We start from the raw sequence: 19,507 nt of genomic DNA, 5'->3' as shown, positions 1-19,507 counted from the left end.
AACTGATTTTAATAAATGTAATGTTAATGTTAACTTTAAAAACAAAATATTGGGAGTACACCATTTTAAGTATAGAATATTTAACTTTTTAAAAAAGAGAAGTAATTTGTATAATGATCTATTCATATGATTAATTGAAGGAATGAGTTAAGTGAATTGCAAAGGCGTGTATCCTCAAAATAATACATGTTGCTGCAAGGCATTTCTAAAGATCCTCACCTACCTACAAAGGACGGCTTATTTAGTTGAAAATATAAGAATAGTCTCACATTTTATCCACTAGGTACCACAAAATGTATATTATAATATATACATGATATATCATCAATTTTCAATGAGTGAGTCACATACCTACATACTTCAAAAATATAATTTAGTGAAAAATACTGATAACATAAATCATAATAATATGGATATTGGAGATTTAAGTTCTTAATACCACTAGGAATAATGCATTTAATTAAATTTTATTTTAAGCCTGTGACAGTGTAACGGAGCCAAAGGTGAGCCCGCGGAGCGATCCATGCCCCCTTCCTTGACAATTTAAGACTCATTAATTTTCATAGTTGGCCTGCCTTGGAATTTTAATTCAACTCAAAAGTTTTATTTTGAATTTTTAAACATCATTACATAAATAATTTTAAAAAGAAAACTGTAATGCTGTAGTCTAGTTTTTCAATACGCAGGGCCGCCGTCTTTAAATTTTTTGAGGCCCTGGGCAGTGGTGTAATGATTAATGGGGCCCCTATGACTTGGACAGAGTAATATTTTATTAAAACAGGTAAATAGGGTGGTGGTAGATAAAAAAAGTCTAGATTAATTTAACTATAAATATTTTTTATTTTTATTATTATTATAATTATTACTAGGGCCCGGATTTATATGCTCTAAAAACCTTAAAAATATGCGCTTATTTTGTAGAAATATATCCTTAAAGCTAAAATTATGCTAAGAAAAAATCTTTGACTTAATTATTTTTAAAATCTTAACATAAAATTATTTTATATTATAAACAATTTTCAATGGTGATGTCGTATTTATTACAATTTTAATCTGAAAAAGCAATAACGAAAATATTTCTTTTTTTTGATAAATTCGGTATGTGGCCAAATGTAAATAAATACATACCAAAAACAAATTGTATTGGCTGTAAATATAACTATAAACATGTTATTTAATTAATATAAACAAAATATTACATATTATGCATTTAAAAACCGTCTATATCCAAAGAAAAATCTTAAAATACAGAAATATGCTGTACGTGTCATATGGCTAATCAATCACCCATTAATTTGTTTATACCATATTTTTAGGAAAGTATTGCTAAAAATGTATTGGATATAATATGTTATATTTATAAATAAATATTCAAAAAATATACCTAATATATTATCAACATAATTCATTAATGCATTATATAGTATAACTTCAAAATTTTACCGTTTTCTTTTATTTGTATGTAATACGTCAATACATAACTTTTTATTTTTTAATGTATGAGATTTAAAAAAGTCTGCACACTTTTAGTTATATTTTATATATTTTAGTATTAACTTAATTAGGTCAAATAGGTACTCAAATATACTACAATATATTTTCATATTTTGAAACACGGAATCACAATGAATATTGATTACCTACCTATCTAATTTGAAGAGTAAGGTTTGTTTAATATTGAGCGATTTAATGATGTTTTAAGTGGTATCTTCTACATGCCTGTCATTGGCGTAATTTCATTACATTTCAGCAGGTGCAAACTAGGCGCAGCTCCAGCCCCCTCCCCCTAAGAACATATTATATTTTTTATTATAAAGTTTTGTGAAAAGTATGAGTTAGTCCCCACCCCCAAATAATTCTAGGAGCCTCCCCTGGGTGAAAACATAACAATAACAATTCAATCAAAAACATTATTAAACAATTCAATAAAACAATAAAATAGAATTATATTTTTATAGAATTTTGATTTTTGAGTTCAGTTTATTTCAGCAGGTGCAATATGTGCAAACGCATATATGTGCGACTGTGTATCACCTGCTATGTATCACCAGGGGGTGCTGCAAATGCACCGCTGTGGCGTCGTGCATCCCCGTATTTATACCACTGGTGTCTGTGATTGTAAATTAAATGCTATTAGTTATTACATGGTGTGGGTGCTTTATATTTTCAACACTTCTTAAGAGTTCCTACCTAATAATAATTCATCAGATCTGTATTCAATTAAAACGAGGATTTAATGTATGGTCTTTTGTTGACGTTCAATAAGCGATATTATTAAAAAATATTGGATAGTTTTATATTACTATTATATTATAATATAATAATATATAGCCATACAGATACAGTAGATGTTAGTTATTAGGTGACTGCTAAACTAAATCAGCTGATAAATGTTCTATAAAAATTTTAATAACGCTTTTAGTGGATTAATCGTCAATTCAATACATTTCAAAATTCTGATGTGAATATATAAATTAATTAAAATCAAATTGTCTTAATTCCTAGTTTATACATCGACAGTTTTTCAAATTTTCCACCATATGACTCATATGAGGGTAACTTGAATCAACCTCCACACCTACACTCATTAATAAATAAACCTATTGAATTATGTTCCATACATGTCTCCTCCAAAGTAACGTCACTGGAAGAAAATTGCAGTGCAGCCACACAATGAGCGTTTTCCGACGATTTAAGGTTATGTATAGATCTTCGTATTTGACTATACTGTTAAAAGTTCTTTTTATTATTTTCGTTTTGTACAGAGTTCCGACTTTCCGAGTTAGGTATTCATATTTCGTGTTATTACTAGTTTTTTCTCGGTATTTTTCATTAAAAATTCCCAAAAATTTGGTGTTCATCGCCGATTGTTGTCGTAGATAACCATTCGGGCAGCCGGACATAATTCCTAGCATTTTCGGTATGTTAATATGAAACGTTTGAGTTTAAAATCTTTGTAAGAGGGTGTCGTCCGTGCGGTACGCGCGGTACGCGCGGTAGTCGCGTTCGAACTTAGCAATTTGGCTGTTCAACTACAAGTTGGTGATTGAAATTTACGTTTTTTTTTTACTTTCAATACTCCCAGGTTTGTTTTTGCGACGATGGCGGATAGTGCCAGCGAAAGTGATTCATCGTCCATCGACGGCGGACCCATCATGATGCCTCCGTCACCGATCACAAGGGAACAGATGCAAAAGCGAATCGATTCCTTGCAGCAGCAAAATCGGGTACTCAAGGTAGAATTGGAAACTTACAAGTTAAAAATGAAAGCAATGGACGAAGAATGCAAACGACTGCGTGAAACTTCGGTTTATATTGTGAGTACCTACTTCTTAGTACCAAACTATTTTTTTTTTAACAGAGAAATAAAAAATTAATGTTTGAATTTAGTACATGCCTGATTTGTCATTTTTAGTAATTTTTAATTATTATGAGAATATCTATTAAATTCAATTTTAAATCTTCTACTCTGGTTTTCAATAATTGATTTAATTATGTATTAAGTGTTAGAAATATAATTCAAATTAAAAACAGATTGCAAATAATTTAATTATGTCTGATATTACAATATTAAAAATCAATTTCAAAATTTTTCATTCATTTTTTTCTTCTATCAATCTATGTTGTATTTTGAGATTTCAGTATTGACCATTTTCATGTTAGGTATAATATATTCAAAGACTTAATAATTATTCGTTAATTGTGTTAAGGGTTATAGTTAGCAGTTTAAAACTTATTTAAAGTACTAGCTGACTCGACAAATAATGTTTTGAGTGGTAGAATGGTTCAGAGTATTGTTGTTATCAGCATTTGTATACCAAATTTTAAAATCCCATTGAAAAAGCACTTAGTTTTCCAAATTTTTCAATTTTTTCAATAGTACTTTTTGTAATAATTTTGTTTGAACTGTTATGAGTATTAAAAAATAAAATAAAATGAGTCTAGTTAGTCCATCCGTTTTCTAGTCATTCAGTCCGTTTTACTAACGAACAACATTTTGCTTGTATGTTTATAGATGATGTTATATTTAATTTAAAAGATAAGATTATGTCTTAAACATTAATTTCGGTGTACATAACTGAATCATCAAGAGTATAAATTATTAAATTGGAAAATGTGAAATGCTTAGGTAGTGCTAGCTATACATGTTTATTTTAATTATAATTTATAATATTTTTGCATTGTTTCAACAATTTTAATGCATTTTGTTGGACAATCATCTTAATTTTTTATGAAAAATACTCTGATATTATTTTAATGGATTTTTTATATTTACTGTTATTTTATTTTTATTAAAAAAAAGATACTGAATATTATATCTTTTAACTTCGTATAATTATTTTATTAAATAATAATTATATTAATTGAGTGTTTTAGAGAATTTGAATTATACTTATTCAGTAAAATAGTTAAATAACTTGTATACTTAAAATAAGAAATGATTTTTTTTCTTTTTTTAGCAAGTTAGAGCAGAACAAGAAGAAGAGTTTATTAGTAATACCCTTCTGAAAAAAATTCAAGCTTTAAAAAAAGAAAAAGAAACTTTAGCTCATCATTATGAACAAGAAGAGGAATGTTTGACAAATGATCTGTCACGAAAATTAACTCAGGTTAGTATGATCAATAAAAGACAAGAATTTTTCTATATAATTATTTTCTCATATTAATACATTGTTTAAATTGGTTACAGTTACGACAAGAGAAATGTAAATTAGAACAGACTCTAGAACAGGAACAAGAATGTTTAGTTAATCGGCTAATGCGTAAAATTGAAAAACTAGAAGCAGAAACTCTTACAAAGCAAACAACCTTAGAGCAATTACGGCGTGAAAAGGTTGACTTAGAAAATACATTGGAACAAGAACAAGAAGCTTTGGTAAATAAACTATGGAAACGTATGGATAAATTAGAAGCAGAAAAAAGGTAAACTATTTATTCTTATACTTATTTAAGTTAAATTACTTTATTTTAATAATTTAAATTTGAATTATTAGGCAATTACAAATAAAACTGGATCAGCCTGTTTCCGATCCAGTATTACCTAGAGATCAAGTAGGACCCAACAAAGGTGAAATGGCTACAAATATAAGTGCACATTTACAACATTTGCGTGGAGAAGTTACCAGATTGCGACACCAGCTTGATGTTTCTAAAAAAGAAAGCAAGTACATAAAAATAGATGTTCTGTTCTTAACATCTAAAGTTTGGATTTTAAAGATATTAAAAGGACGTTATACCCGCTTTAAAATGATAATATCAATAAAAGCAAATGACATATTTTAGATAATATTCTTACCTTTAAATTTGATATTAGGTAAATTTACTGTAATATTAAAGCTAACACTACAAAATGTGTTCTGCTGAACAAAAATTTGCTATGATCTACATTAGTAAGTCAGACAACACATGCGGGTATGTCATCCTAAAATAATCCGTTGACTGTGTTTTGATTTTATTAGATGTCCTTAGGCTCGTTGAATGCTATTTAGTGTCAGATTTATATTTGAAGTAAATTGTTTATTATTTGTTCATTGGATATTTAATAGATAGATATTTTTTGTTATATATTTACTCATTATTTGGAAGTATGACTACATGAAAACAGTCTCTATTTATTAGAAGTCATATATATATATACAGAAGTAACTACACAGTCATTGTGTTAATGATTGAAAAATAACCAGAATTAATTTGTTTGATGTTGTTTATATAGTATTATCTTTTTATAAATGTTGTTACTTATATTTTAATTGAAATGATGTACTTTTTAGATTCCAAAAAAATGGAAAAAATGGCTAAAGAAGAGCGTCAAGTGCGTGAAGACAATTTACGATTACAAAGAAAGTTACAACTTGAAGTGGAAAGACGTACAGCTTTATGCCGTCATTTATCAGAGTCTGAGAGTAGTTTAGAAATGGAAGAAGAACGTCAGTATAATGAAATGGCTTCAAATCGATGCCGAACATCATCAAGTCCACTCCCATTTCCTCCATCTCCTAGCCAATCTAGGCCTCTTAGTCCTGGATCCACTGCTGGAACGCCAGGTAATAAAATATTTCATACATTAAATAAATAATTTAAAACATTAAATTAAATTTCTTTAAATATTTATGTAATAAGTGAATGCCTACTGTTTATGTTACTGGGTTCTGATGTATGCTCAATTGTTGTTACTTGTTTTGTATTGTACGATAGATACGACTGAAGCGGGTAGTGTATCTGCATCACCGGAACAGAAAAAAAGGAAGTGCGGTGGTGGAGGTGTAGACGATAAGTGTTTTGTCCATCCGTGAGTTGTGTAAGTAGAGGGCAGATAGCTTTTTGATTAAAAACAAAACCAATAGTGCAGAGACTGTTTATAATGAGATAGAAATATTTATATTACATACATTTCAATAGGCATTTACTTAATACTATTACTACTCACTTAAAGTTAATGTGTCAAAGCTATTCTCAGTATCAATTTTGTATATGCGTTTTACTAATTTATTTTATTTTTACAAAGTAAATTACATACAATTTTATTATATTATTTTAGGAGTGTTTCGTGGCGAAATTGGTGTATTGGGCTATGCCAATATGAATCGATGTTATGTTTGTGGTCAAGCTGTACCATCGAATCTCGTCATAGGAGCACCATCAACACCTTTATGTCCTACTACTCAAGTGGTAAGTTAATATAGTTCTGTTTTTTCATTGAGTTTTAAAAATGAAAAATATACTTATTACTTTTATCATTGTATGCAGATTAATCAATCTCGAACCCTATCATTGGGACGTCCAGTCAGTGAACGTTTTGTTAAGCCAATAGTGCCACTATCATCTAATGTAGTTAATAGTGGTAGTTTACCAAGCGGATCACAAATTCCCTTGCCCAATTCAATGTCACCGTCAACATTGCCTGCAACACTGATGGATTCAGCCAAGTACTAATTTAATCTTATTTATGTACATACAAAAAGAGCATATATTATAATATTATCTATGTATGTATAATTTTATTTTTATTGCTTTAATAAGTTGTGAAGTTCAATATATAATACATTTTCAAACAAATAATATCAGTTATATAATAACATTAAGTTTGTAATTTATACATGAATGAAATCGTTTCAAATTAAAAAAATCAACTAACAATTAAATAGTAATGGAGAGATCCTTAATAATAAGTTGCATATTGTGCATACTATGCCATTGTATTTTTTTTTTATTATTATTATTAATTTATTATTTATGAAAGTTTATTATCATATTTAACTATATAGTTTTTGGTTGGGTAACATTTGGTAAGAAAATAGTAAACCTAGTTCAATGTGATTTGCCTCTTATTGTACCTAAGCAAATGTTTTGTGTAAAGCAATAGTTGAATTTTTTTTCATTTGTAAACTATATAAAAGTTAAGTTATTTTTGATGTATGATTAATGTTTGGTAAAAGTAAATTATTACCTATTTACATTAATATTTGTTAAATACTCTGTTGTCCATTTTCTTTCAACAGTTCTGGAAACAACTATTTTTTTTTTTAAATCACATAACTGTTTGTAATGAACATAGTGTTTATAATTATTAATAAGTCCTATAATTTTATAAGTATATATATAATGACTAATTTTTCAATTAATGATAATTTCTTATAAATATCTTAATCATCTCTTTTCTATATTGCCTGTTTATATTTCAATTACCAATACTATTCACATGTAAATAATATAAATTAAAAGTATTAACTGTGAAGTCAATTGATCATGTGTCTGTATAAGCTATTTAAATTATATTTTTATTTATTTGACACAAAATTTAATTTTTATGGTAATCAATTATTTTCAGTATTTCATGTTTCAATTTTTATGTAATTGTTGGCAGTTGTAAAAAATGCCAAATAGTTATGAAACTAATATAATTTTTTTTGATAACATTTGAGAATTTGAAATTATGTTATGTATATAATTTAAAGTCTAAAAAAATAATGTTGAATTTTAAAGTTGCAGGAGTATGAATACTCAACTTTTAATAAAACATTTTGTACTTATAAACACAAATCATGACTAGGTGTCATAAATTAGAGTCTTGGTTTGTTTTACTTTGGCTTACACACCTACACATCACTTAATATTAATTACTCAATAAGGGTAGAATTGTATTTTTGCTCAATATTTATTTTAATAATTAATACCTGAGGAATAAATCCTATTAATTCTATTTCTTCACCCATACACGAAAAACATGATAATAATACATACTGTCTATATAAGAAAACAATTTTAATTTTTATATTTTTGTTGAATCTAACCTATTAAGAAGGTACATCATTATTATTTTATTGGTTTCTTGATGTGACATTGTAGTTAAACAATTTTACATCATGTCTTTTTAAAGAAATATTTGACTTTGTACCTTAAATATAAGTATTAATTAAGTTTTATGATTAATTATTTAATCATAAAATCTATAAATATCTTGAAAATGTATACTTCTGATTACCAATTAAAAGAGTTTTGGAAGTTACTATAATATTTGTGTATGCAGGGAATTTTTAAATTTTCAAACACTTACAGAATCACGAGTATGAATCAAAAAAGAAAAAAAAAACAATAAACACACAAAAATAATAGATATGAAAATAAAAATATAAATTTTAAACAAATATTATACAGTCAATAATGGTTTATAAAATTCAATTTTAATAAATAATAATTTGTTTATGTATAAATAATATAGGGTCCATTAATTAAAAACAAATAATGCCCAAATATTTTAAATTAAGAAAAAATATGCATATAAATCAAAATAATATTCAATTTATAAAAGTTTTGTAAATAAAATTGTTTATGAGATGAAATATCCATCGTCTTTAGTGTATTTTACACTGTCAAATGCTTTGGTGGTTGCTGCACAGAATTTTTTTAGAACTGAGTCTCTTAGGCCACAGTCACTAAGGTTTTGTTGACCAAATAAGTGTATAGCTTTGTCTTCTGATTTTTGACTACTACAAAATTCTAATATAAATGAAAAAATAATATTAATTTCAGTATATAGTTTTGAATCTGTTAGCAATTTATACCTTTTTTTGACTCTGAAGCAAACGTAAAAGGTTTAGTGCTTTCTAAATTGGCAAATGTAGCAGTAAATTTCTTTAATGAACTTGATAATAAATCACAAAAATTGTAGACTGCGTCTGGCAATACAGGTCCTTTTACTTCTATTGAGTTGTAGCTTTGACCATCCACTTTAACTGTACTTTGTCTCACCTAAAATATTTATTAAAAATTGTATTTACTTATTCATATATATATATACTATTTGAAACAATGTTTATTTTAAGATGAATCATAATAAAAATAATGGAATCCTTACTTTGAGTGGTGTTAAAGTAGCTCCAGTAAAAGCTACTGGTGCTAGAAGTGTAGGCGGTATACCTGCATGAGGTCCTGTATTTGATACTGTTGAACGACAATTTATTAGCCAATTAAATAGTGCTTGTGCTTCAACACCAGTTACAACTACCAAAGACTCTTTAGTACTATCAATTTTTCGTTGACGACTTGACACTAGTTCATTCTAGAAATACATTTTGAATTATATTTACAAATTCTACACTATTAATGAAATTCTGTAAAAGTACCTGTGAACTTTGCAAGCGTTTAATTTCAGATTTTTCAGCACCCATTGTTTCCAACCAACGTTCAGGTTCTTCATCATCTCCAATTTTGATGTCTTCTAATGTTTTTTTAGTAAAGAGTTCACTACTGTGTTCATTCTCATCAAGTAATGGCATTGTGAACTCTATATCTGTTAAATAATTGAACAATAAGTATGATGAATAATCAGTAACAATTACAATATATTATAATACTATATGAATGTAATATACCTTCACGTTTAAGAACATCTCGAAGTCCTTGGGTTGTTGGATATATCATTGCATTCAGCTCTTCATAACCACCAATGCTCGATGCTCGAAAAGTACATGTAAATGCATTGGCCAAAACATAGAAGTATGGGCATTGGTTAGCTCGAACAAGCTAGTGAAAAATTATTATTAATACAAGCACAAAATAAAGAAATGAAAAAGGAATTGGGTGTCCCATCATCTTAAATGCATATAGTTGTGTTGAGTACTTAAAAAAATAAAACTTAAATAAATATAATATTCAAGTACATAGGCAAATGTATAACTTAAAACAGTGAAAAACAAGAGAAAAAACTAAAAAGAATAAACACAGTATAAAATTTAAACATATTAAATGGATATTATGTATCATGAAAATATTTTAGTTCTATACTTAACTTATATTTCAATTATTTTTGTTAAATAAAATCTAATATTATCTCTAATGATTATAATTTTTTCCTGCTAACTACAGCTATAGATACTATCTAAAGTATCTGATTTTATTAGTTCACTGATATAAATTTGTTTAATTTTTGTGAATATCAGGAAAAGTAGTTAAATCTAGGTTTAATGAGTATATATAATACTGACTAATATATTTATATTTATGTATGTATTAATAATTATTTAAATTTTGAAGTATTACCTGAAATAAAGATCGAAAACTATCAATCCAATGAGTAAACAGGGACTCTCTAAAAAATTGATTTGCATTAACAGAAGGTACAGAATTGCCCGAATCCTTAATTGCAACACGAGGACCTCTATGAATGAGATCAACCCAAGGTAAAGATGGATGTTGCCAAGCCATACAACATTGATGGAATCGACTATTAGGACTAGTATCTAATGAGTTTTCAATGTTCTCAGTGTCTAGACATCTTACAAACCTAAATGTATAAAATTAGAACTTTAATATCACACACTATCAAAAATAGACTTGCCCAGTTGTAGCCGATGCTTCTTCACATGTTTTGATTTTTTGGCTCCATGGAAATGGGTTTGGAGATAAAAAACGTACTTTGGTTCTTAATGTCCAATCAATTGGTAATTGCTCTTCGCCTTTTATCACATCGACATCCTAAAATGAATAACTTGAGTGAGATACAGTAAACACTTAATATTCAATTGTATTCAATACATCTTCGACAATTGCCACCGGATCAACTTTACGAAGAACATCTACAAATGAGATGACACTTTCATCAAGAACAGGGAACTGTGAATAGCCGGTCACAGATGGAATGGATTCACAGTCACGTATCAGCTTAGATAGATTTGATGTGCAAGCATTGTCATCATCATATTCAACTCTAGCTCTTTTCAATGTCTCTCGTGCATCCACTTGTTTCTTGTTCTTGACAGGAGTTTTCCGTCTACAAACAAAAATACGTGAAAAGTACATAATGGTAATATTATTGTAGTTGTAATCCCAACAATAACTGCTAATAGTAACAATAGATCTGCTTTTACCTGAACGGATTTTTAGCTGGTGATCTCTGTGAAATTGCTAACCGACCAGTTGATACCTCTCCTGCAGTGGCTGTGTCCATGGATTTGACAAATCTGGATTGCAATGCACGTTTTTTCATCTTCATTCGGTGCATCTTCATCACGTCTTCTGGCCGCTTCCATTTTGGCGGAGTACAACCGTTGTCCAACTCCAACATTTGATCCGATGCCAATACGAAGTACTAATATTATTTATGGACAAGTAATGTGCAAACGATGATTTTTTTGTAATTTTACTTCCTTATTTAAGTAATTACATAAAAATTTGAATGTGATGGCAAAGTGCAACTGCAGCTGTTGCTGCTCGTCTTTATCTCGTTCTTGCTTACCGTTGACGGTTGTTATCAATATATATATGTATGCTTATCAATGCTTAAAAAAATAACAAAAAAAGATAGGTATACTATCATAGAAAAGAGTTGAAGGTATGATGTAACCTATGACGTATAAAATCTAACCTGATTATACATCATGCCCATCATAATATCACGGAACATTAATATTGTTAATCTGTAATATTGTATAATATAATACAACCAGGTATAATAATCGCGAGGTTTATAGATAATTATCTATCTTGGTCCGAGCTATAAACTTACTAGGTATTTGTTCTGTGGTATAACCGGACTTGTTTAACAGTCAGGTCGTTTGAAAGGCACGAGTGCACGACGTGACGTGACGTAGGTAGAGTATATTATAATAATATGATGGTATGGGTAAGTAACAAAGCAAGTGACGTGATGCTGCGTAGACTTTAACCGAATCTGGATCTTTCTGATCATATCACATGTTGCTTATATCACAGTATGATCACATTTTTAGTGATACGCATACCCCTCACTGAATCTCGTCAATTACTCAGTTCTTGGCTTCTTATTGGTCATCCAAATAATTATCAACGTAAATATTATTTTCAAACGGTAGAAGTACTACTACAGACTACGCAGTAGAGTAGACATGGTTGACGTACTCCGAGCCGGATTAGCACGAGTGCAACATGCAAAACGAGCTTTTACTGTAGCGCGATATAAATTTCACGTATTTATACAGTATTAAACATGAAGTATATTATGTAGTTTTAATGACTCCTTTTTATTAAGGGGTACTTAATATTTATTGCTTTAGGGCGGCTCTGATACTTAATCCGGCTGTGCGCGTACTGATGTGATCATAACTGTATGTTTAATATATAAATATATAACTATATATTTAGCGTGATCGGTCATATATCTACAACTGTGGACTATACACATTAAAATCGTTAGGGTGCTTAAAGATTAAAGAACAAAAATTGTAGACATTAATTTATTATAATGATCCTATGCTCATTACTGTGATGCTATATAGGTACATTTCACAATACTCAGTCGTGTTGTGTGTGATAGATACATATATAGTATATATATTTAGTTTATAACTACGTTTGAAAACAGAGTTTTAATAGAGAAAACGGAGTTCAATACAATCTGCAACCTGGATAATCATAAAAAAAAAAAAAATATTTTTCGAAATCCGACTACAGGGTAACTAATCTAACGCAGTGGCGTATTTGAGATAATTTTTCAGGGGGGCAAAATACGAAAATCTATCAGTTGTTAAAATATAAGGAAATTTGAATACAATAGTTTATTTTTTTTTATTTGGTTAGGGTTTTAGACACTGGTTCAAACTTGTTTAGTTATAATCCAAAATAAATTCAACATAATAAAAAGCACCTTATTTATGCTCAAAAGTTTAAATTTTAATATAATATAGTCTATAGTCATAAAATAATTATATTATAAGGTTTATATTTCTTTTTTTCGTGGCAGCAAACATATCAATGACCTCTTCTATTTGAATGTCCCTGTGTCTATGAATATTTAGTAAAGCCACGTCCTAGTCATAATACTCATCATAATAATGGAATTTACCTTATAATTACAGCTTCTGAAAAACAGTAAAAAAAAAACAAGTCTAGGTCCTCAGGGGTGGCAAATGTCCCTATTGCCCCCACTCAAATACGCCACTGATTTAACGAAGTGTTGAAGTTTTTCCCGTGATACAAGTTTTTTCACTATATTATATAGGTACGCGTGTAAATACCTGATACATAAATAGATTGAAAGGTAATAACAAATTACAACTTTCGTATCAATTAACCTAACCTTAGATAAAAAATAAAGATTTGTTCTTTTGCATATACATATAGGCGATTCAGAAATCGCGCAGCACGACTAGATATAATAATACATTATCATTATAATATTAATATAGTATTATACGCGGGCACGTAATCAGAATTTTTCTTAGGGGGCGTTATAATTTTATATTTAAATATAACTTTAGGGGAAGAGGGGTAACACACTACGGTGAAGTAATCAATCTTCATAACAATTATATTAAGTATATGAAACACCAGAAACAGAACCATATATAACATATATTTTAGATAATATCTAAAATATTTATAATATACTAAATATTTTTTTTTACATAAATACGATTTACGGGGAGTGTTACAAGTTGATTGAACGTATTTTGTTGTCAATTACAAAGTTACAACACCAAAAACACTCTCCTAGTTACGCCATCGAGGCATTGATATCTCTATAGGTAAAGGTAATATAATAAATAATAGTATAAGACACTTAACATTTCTACGTTTTATTTTTGTTTAATAATTATACTAATAGGAATTAATTTGTCTAACATTTTAGTTAAGGGCTTATTTAGGTGTATTATAAATTTAAAAATATGTATTTAGTGTTCAAAATATCTTTTAAAATTATTTAAAAAAAATTGTTTTAAACATTTTACGTATAAAACATAAATTTATAACACTTCAATAAGTATTCGTTAATTGTTTTAAGTTACTTACCGCCAAGTATTTAAAAACCAAAAGATTTTAATATTCCAAAATGTTTTTGAGATAAATAATGGACGTTGGATGTATATAATTTATCTATAGCATTGTTTCTTAAATTACGTATTTCGCGGAACTCTGCCGGGGTTTAGTGGAAATCACTTAAGGGTTCTGTAAAATTTAAGTGTTTTTTCAAAAATATTCAATATTAACTATTTAAATAAATCTAACTAATCAACGAGAAAATGTTGTCTGGTTATGCTCGTTTATAAAATATATTATATTATTTAATAGTAGTCAATTACAGTAAAAAAATGTCATACAATAAAAAATATGTTAGGACTTTTACCTTTTGTAAAACCACAATTAGGTATATGTGTGAAACGGGATTCTCAGCTTATGTGTATAATGATAAAAATAAAATACCGCAACAGACTAATGTAAACTTGACATAAGAATTCAACTTTCATCAATAAAGCCCAATATTATAATAAAAAGCAATTTAACTCATCTCATTAAAATTAGTGTTTTGTTTGTTATTTTAAGAACTTTTGGATAATTCTGGAAATATTTTTTGAATTAAATTTAATATTATATAAAATAATTGTCATTTTTGTTGCATAAATACTTATATAATTTTTGCGTTATTAAAACTATTAAAACAAAATAGGGATTCCACGATAAAAGTAGACATAAAAATGGTTCCAAGGATAAAATATATTGTGAAACGTTGATCTACAGTAATAATGTATCTATAAAGTATAAATTAAAATTCACCAGATAAAATTCTGTTACAGTCGGTGCCCGGTGGTAAACTGGAGATTTTTCAGATGTTATAGTCATGTACCTATTCCACTAACCCTGAACTTACCCACCTAAAACTTAATAAAGACATTTACTTTTTACTATAATTTTTTTATTTTTAACTACCTATTGTAGTAAATGCTAGTTTATACTGAATTGTTATTCGTTAGCCATTACCAAACACCCATAAAAAAACTCAGAGCCGGTCGCCTCTCAATTATCTCTTCACCACGCCACCGCAGTCCGCACTGGCGAGTAGATATAATTCAAAAATTAATTAAATGTAAAAAATGTAATTTATTAATATATACAATATTAGTATAAACTAATTAAGGAATAATGTGATGATGGGAGTAAGTGTACCTATAATTCAATAAGGTTGTTAAAGCTTCCGTACGTCTGATTACACTAAATATAATCTAGGACATTATAATTATTACTCGTGAATTGTAAACACATACATACCTACTATTAATGAATCCAAATTTTTACATTTTCAAAGAATAGAGTGTTATGTGCGTGTTATATAACATGAGAATAACATTAAAATGTTATAACATATTATTATATGAGTATATAACCGTATAGGTATCATTAATATTACATATATGCTTAATGATTGTAGGATATACATTAATATTTTATGGATTCTGAACGAAGAAAAGAACACATTAGATTTACAATAATACTTTTTAAATTAAATTTTTTGTGAACAATTTTTATGGAAAAAAGTACTCCAGAATAGATATATGTCAAAAAGGTGGTTTTTTCCAATTTCTCAAATTCCCTGAGCGTTTTAGTAAAAAAATGAAAAAAGTGTTAAATCGTTCTTAAAATATTTTAATTTATTAATTAATCATTGCATATATTTGTTATCACTTATCACGGTTTTTGACATATACTATGCATCGAAGTATGTTAATTTATAGCCTTTTACAATCGTATATACTACGTAATTTGGTTGTATTATTAATATTATTAGAAAAAAGCTTCAATATTGTATTCAATACCGTCTGCAGACAAAAATCGGATAAAAGGAATTTCTCTACTGACTAATCATCACTGATCAGTATAGGTATATATCTAATATTGGAGGTATAGCGTAGAAAGATTTACAGTACATAGAAATAGAGCAATATAGCAATAATATATAGTTAGGTATAAGCAGTAGCAGGATCCTTAAGTTTGTATAATAATAACATATTTATTTTGCACGCTAGATATATCAGTTGGTCATCTATTATGTACGTGTCCCGTAATAATTTGGATACATTCCATCGTTTCGTTCTACTTGGACGAGAGTGAACGTGAATTACATAAAAAGAAAAACACACGTATATGTATAATATATATAAATAAATAAAACTAATATATATTATACACTGGTACATAGCAGTATATTTTGTTGTAAATTGTAATTATTATTACGCCGTCTATGGACTCGATGAGCGACAATACTCGTAATGTATGTACAATGTACATATCATATTATTTTCCGGTAATGTCATTAATTACAATATAATATCACGACAATACAATAAATAAATAATAATATGTACAGTATTATGTGTTTGTTGTATACAATACATTTGTGCACGCGATGTAATTACATATCTATACTAATTTTTTTTTTATTTAAGTTTTTAAGTATCTATTTATTGGTATAATATAAATCACGATTAAATTTATCACGGTGGTTAATAATCAAAAGCAGAATATATTTCTAAACTTTTTATTGAGCAGATATTGAATAACAATAGAGAATTAAAAAAAATAAAAATACGTATCTAATATCTGGCCATTAAAATAATTCTTTAAAAATTTAGATTTTTAGTAAAAATGTAATATCCAGTGGACAAATAGTATATAGGAAAACATGTCAATCTATGTGTTCTGCGGGGGCACATAAGGGCACATATTTTTTTTTCATAAACACAAATTTGGCGTGGTCAATCAATTGCGAATTACCACGTCGTATAGGTACAACACACAATATAAATATTATGTCCATAATATAATGCTCATTTGACGAGCTATTAGCTAGGTAGGTGTATATAGGCACATCTCATATCCGCGCACATGATGTCCGTTAGAGAAACGCTCGACGCAATTACGTCCGCGATTATCGTTATCGTTTATTTAAATCAACATATAAGGTAGTCGGGGAAAAGTCTTTGACGATTTTCGAAATGAATGCGCGCGCGTGTGCATTATTTTTATTATTATTATCATTATCTTTAACATTATCATTATCATTATTATTATACCATTAAAGTTTTTTTAACTGAAACCGTTGGCGTTATTATTATAATAACAAATGTATACACAACAATAATAATATAATAAACACCTACTCTTGTTATTACGATTTACAGCATTACCTATATGTACCCTATGTACGTCTATACATGCGAATAAATTAAACAAACGCAAAATGCAGGTAGGTATACCTAAAATAGTATAGATTGCAGTACATATATAAGTATAGCGCCCGTGTACAGCATAATGCGCATTATCTATATACACGTGCGTATTATAATAATACGTGTAGGTATATAATAAATATATATACAAATAAATAGAAATATAATATATTATTATATAGGTACGAATGCCGAAGAAAGTTTTTTTTTGCGATTCCCTTTGGCCATGCGTCTAAATAATACTGTTTGAATATTATATGTACGCATCGCATTTATGTATATTATTATATTATTATTATTATGTACCTATGCGGTGCGTTTTGTATCCGTTAAACGCTTGCGTCGCATTTTGAGATAATTAAGTTTCGCGAATGATCCGTTACGCGCAAACTGGTCTAAATGATGAAAATCCTCTATTTCTATCCAATAACCGGTTAATGGCTGTTAAAACTATTGACTGAACGAGTCAGTTAATTTACGACTGTTGCGGTAATGAAATCTGAAAAAGTGTGATTTTTAGTAGGTACCTATACCTACCTAATTTGTTGGTAGAAAAAAAGATTATAAAACCTCTTACAAACAATACTTTTACCGCGGACATCATATAATATAAATATATAATAAAATATAATTTATAACGTATAAAAATATAAGATTAAAATTAAAAATATATTATTTTTTACTTCGGGCGACTTTCACAGTTTCACTGACGATGCATGTGTGTGAAAAAAAATGTGAGTAAAATTACTGGAAACAATGTTATTTGTCGAGTTATCGTAGACATACATAATAAGTTGTAATTACCACATTTATATCAAATTCGTTAAGTGCATTAAGTATGCTCAAGCATCAAGTTGTTATGGAACGTGTTTTTTTTTAAATCTGGCTTTTATTACGAATTTTCTTAAATCGTATCTCATCGCTTACATTACTCAATATACTTATTAGTTATTATTACGAGTAAAGTATTGTATAAATACGTGTTCTCTTATGTATGTAATTTTACCTAAAAAATGTAGTAAAATATAAATAATTAATTATTTTAATAATACTAGGTATTTACTTTTTACGTTAATCTTGAATATTTTCATAAACTATATATGTATAATATGTATGTATTTAGATGAATTGTAGAGTAGTTATGGAAGAGTAAATTTAGATAGTTACGAAATAATTCTATAAAATGGAGATATACTTGTATTTTTACTTGGTTAATACTTATGACTATAATATATACAAATTAATCAAGTAAAATTACGATACCTAACCTACCTCTTGTACATTAAATATTATAAATAGGGTTAGGATGCGTATTGCGTATGCATTAAAATATATAGATATGTGGACAGAAACTATGTAATACATAATAAGAATAATAGAAAAAAGTTGTTGGTTTTATTTTATATTAATACTTATTGATATTATTTCTAATAAAAGTTGTCCGGATGATTTAAGTCGTGTTAAATTGGCTGATAAATTCAGATCTCAGATAAGTTAATAAAATACAAAATTTCATTTTTTTAAATTCTGTGCCAAAATCAATCAAATATGTGATTAAAAACAGAAAAATATCAATATTAGTACATTTATATAAAAATCAGAAAATATACAATGTTGATATTTTGAGCAATTAAATATAATAATAATATTTTCCTCACCTCACCTAAATTTTTTATGTTTTAATTTATAATTATTATATGTATCTTAATTTATCACGTTATCTGTATTCTGTATGCAATATTTAATCAAATTACAATATTAATACACAAATTATATATGTTTATATAGCTTATATTTTTAATCATTGATATTAAGTGGTTGAATTTTCAATTAAAAAAATATTTTCATAAAATTCTTATATCATATTTTATACCTATATAAAATATTATTGGATGTTCAGTTTTTGAGTAAGAGTATATGAATATATTAAATCATAAAGTCAAACTCCTAGCTAGAAGGGGTCTTTCTAAAACCAGTAATATACATTTATTATTATACATAGGTACACGCATAGAATAATTAGACAAGTC

At 27.8% G+C, this 19,507-nt stretch overlaps 2 protein-coding genes across 3 annotated transcripts; one reads left to right on the top strand and one right to left on the bottom strand.

Moving 5' to 3' along the window:
* The first annotated feature begins 2,749 nt into the window (after positions 1–2,749).
* On the top strand, positions 2,750–7,453 carry LOC113556460 (coiled-coil domain-containing protein 6). Of its 2 annotated transcripts, none has more exons than XM_026961413.1 (8): positions 2,750–2,920; positions 3,086–3,317; positions 4,461–4,610; positions 4,691–4,923; positions 4,995–5,161; positions 5,772–6,044; positions 6,539–6,669; positions 6,748–7,453. In XM_026961413.1, exons 2-8 carry the CDS (start codon positions 3,102–3,104, stop codon positions 6,931–6,933), a joined length of 1,356 nt encoding a protein of 451 aa, XP_026817214.1. In that variant the 5' UTR covers positions 2,750–2,920; positions 3,086–3,101; the 3' UTR covers positions 6,934–7,453. The 2 variants fall into 2 exon arrangements, with proteins under 2 accessions (XP_026817214.1, XP_026817215.1); XM_026961414.1 differs by lacking the exon at positions 6,748–7,453 and adding an exon at positions 6,196–6,298 and having other exon boundaries at positions 2,760–2,920.
* Positions 7,454–8,714: 1,261 nt separating this feature from the next.
* Positions 8,715–11,720, bottom strand: LOC113557166 (protein downstream neighbor of son homolog). Its single transcript, XM_026962510.1, has 9 exons — positions 11,367–11,720; positions 11,035–11,269; positions 10,838–10,974; positions 10,540–10,783; positions 9,873–10,023; positions 9,624–9,790; positions 9,356–9,559; positions 9,063–9,249; positions 8,715–8,997 (listed from the first exon to the last, which is right to left on the bottom strand). Exons 1-9 carry the CDS (start codon positions 11,561–11,563, stop codon positions 8,828–8,830), a joined length of 1,692 nt encoding a protein of 563 aa, XP_026818311.1. The 5' UTR covers positions 11,564–11,720; the 3' UTR covers positions 8,715–8,827.
* Positions 11,721–19,507: the final 7,787 nt, after the last annotated feature.

This window comes from Rhopalosiphum maidis, chromosome 4, assembly GCF_003676215.2.
Source record: "Rhopalosiphum maidis isolate BTI-1 chromosome 4, ASM367621v3, whole genome shotgun sequence".
Taxonomy (NCBI): domain Eukaryota; kingdom Metazoa; phylum Arthropoda; class Insecta; order Hemiptera; family Aphididae; genus Rhopalosiphum; species Rhopalosiphum maidis.
This window is presented reverse-complemented; position numbering and strand designations above follow the sequence as displayed.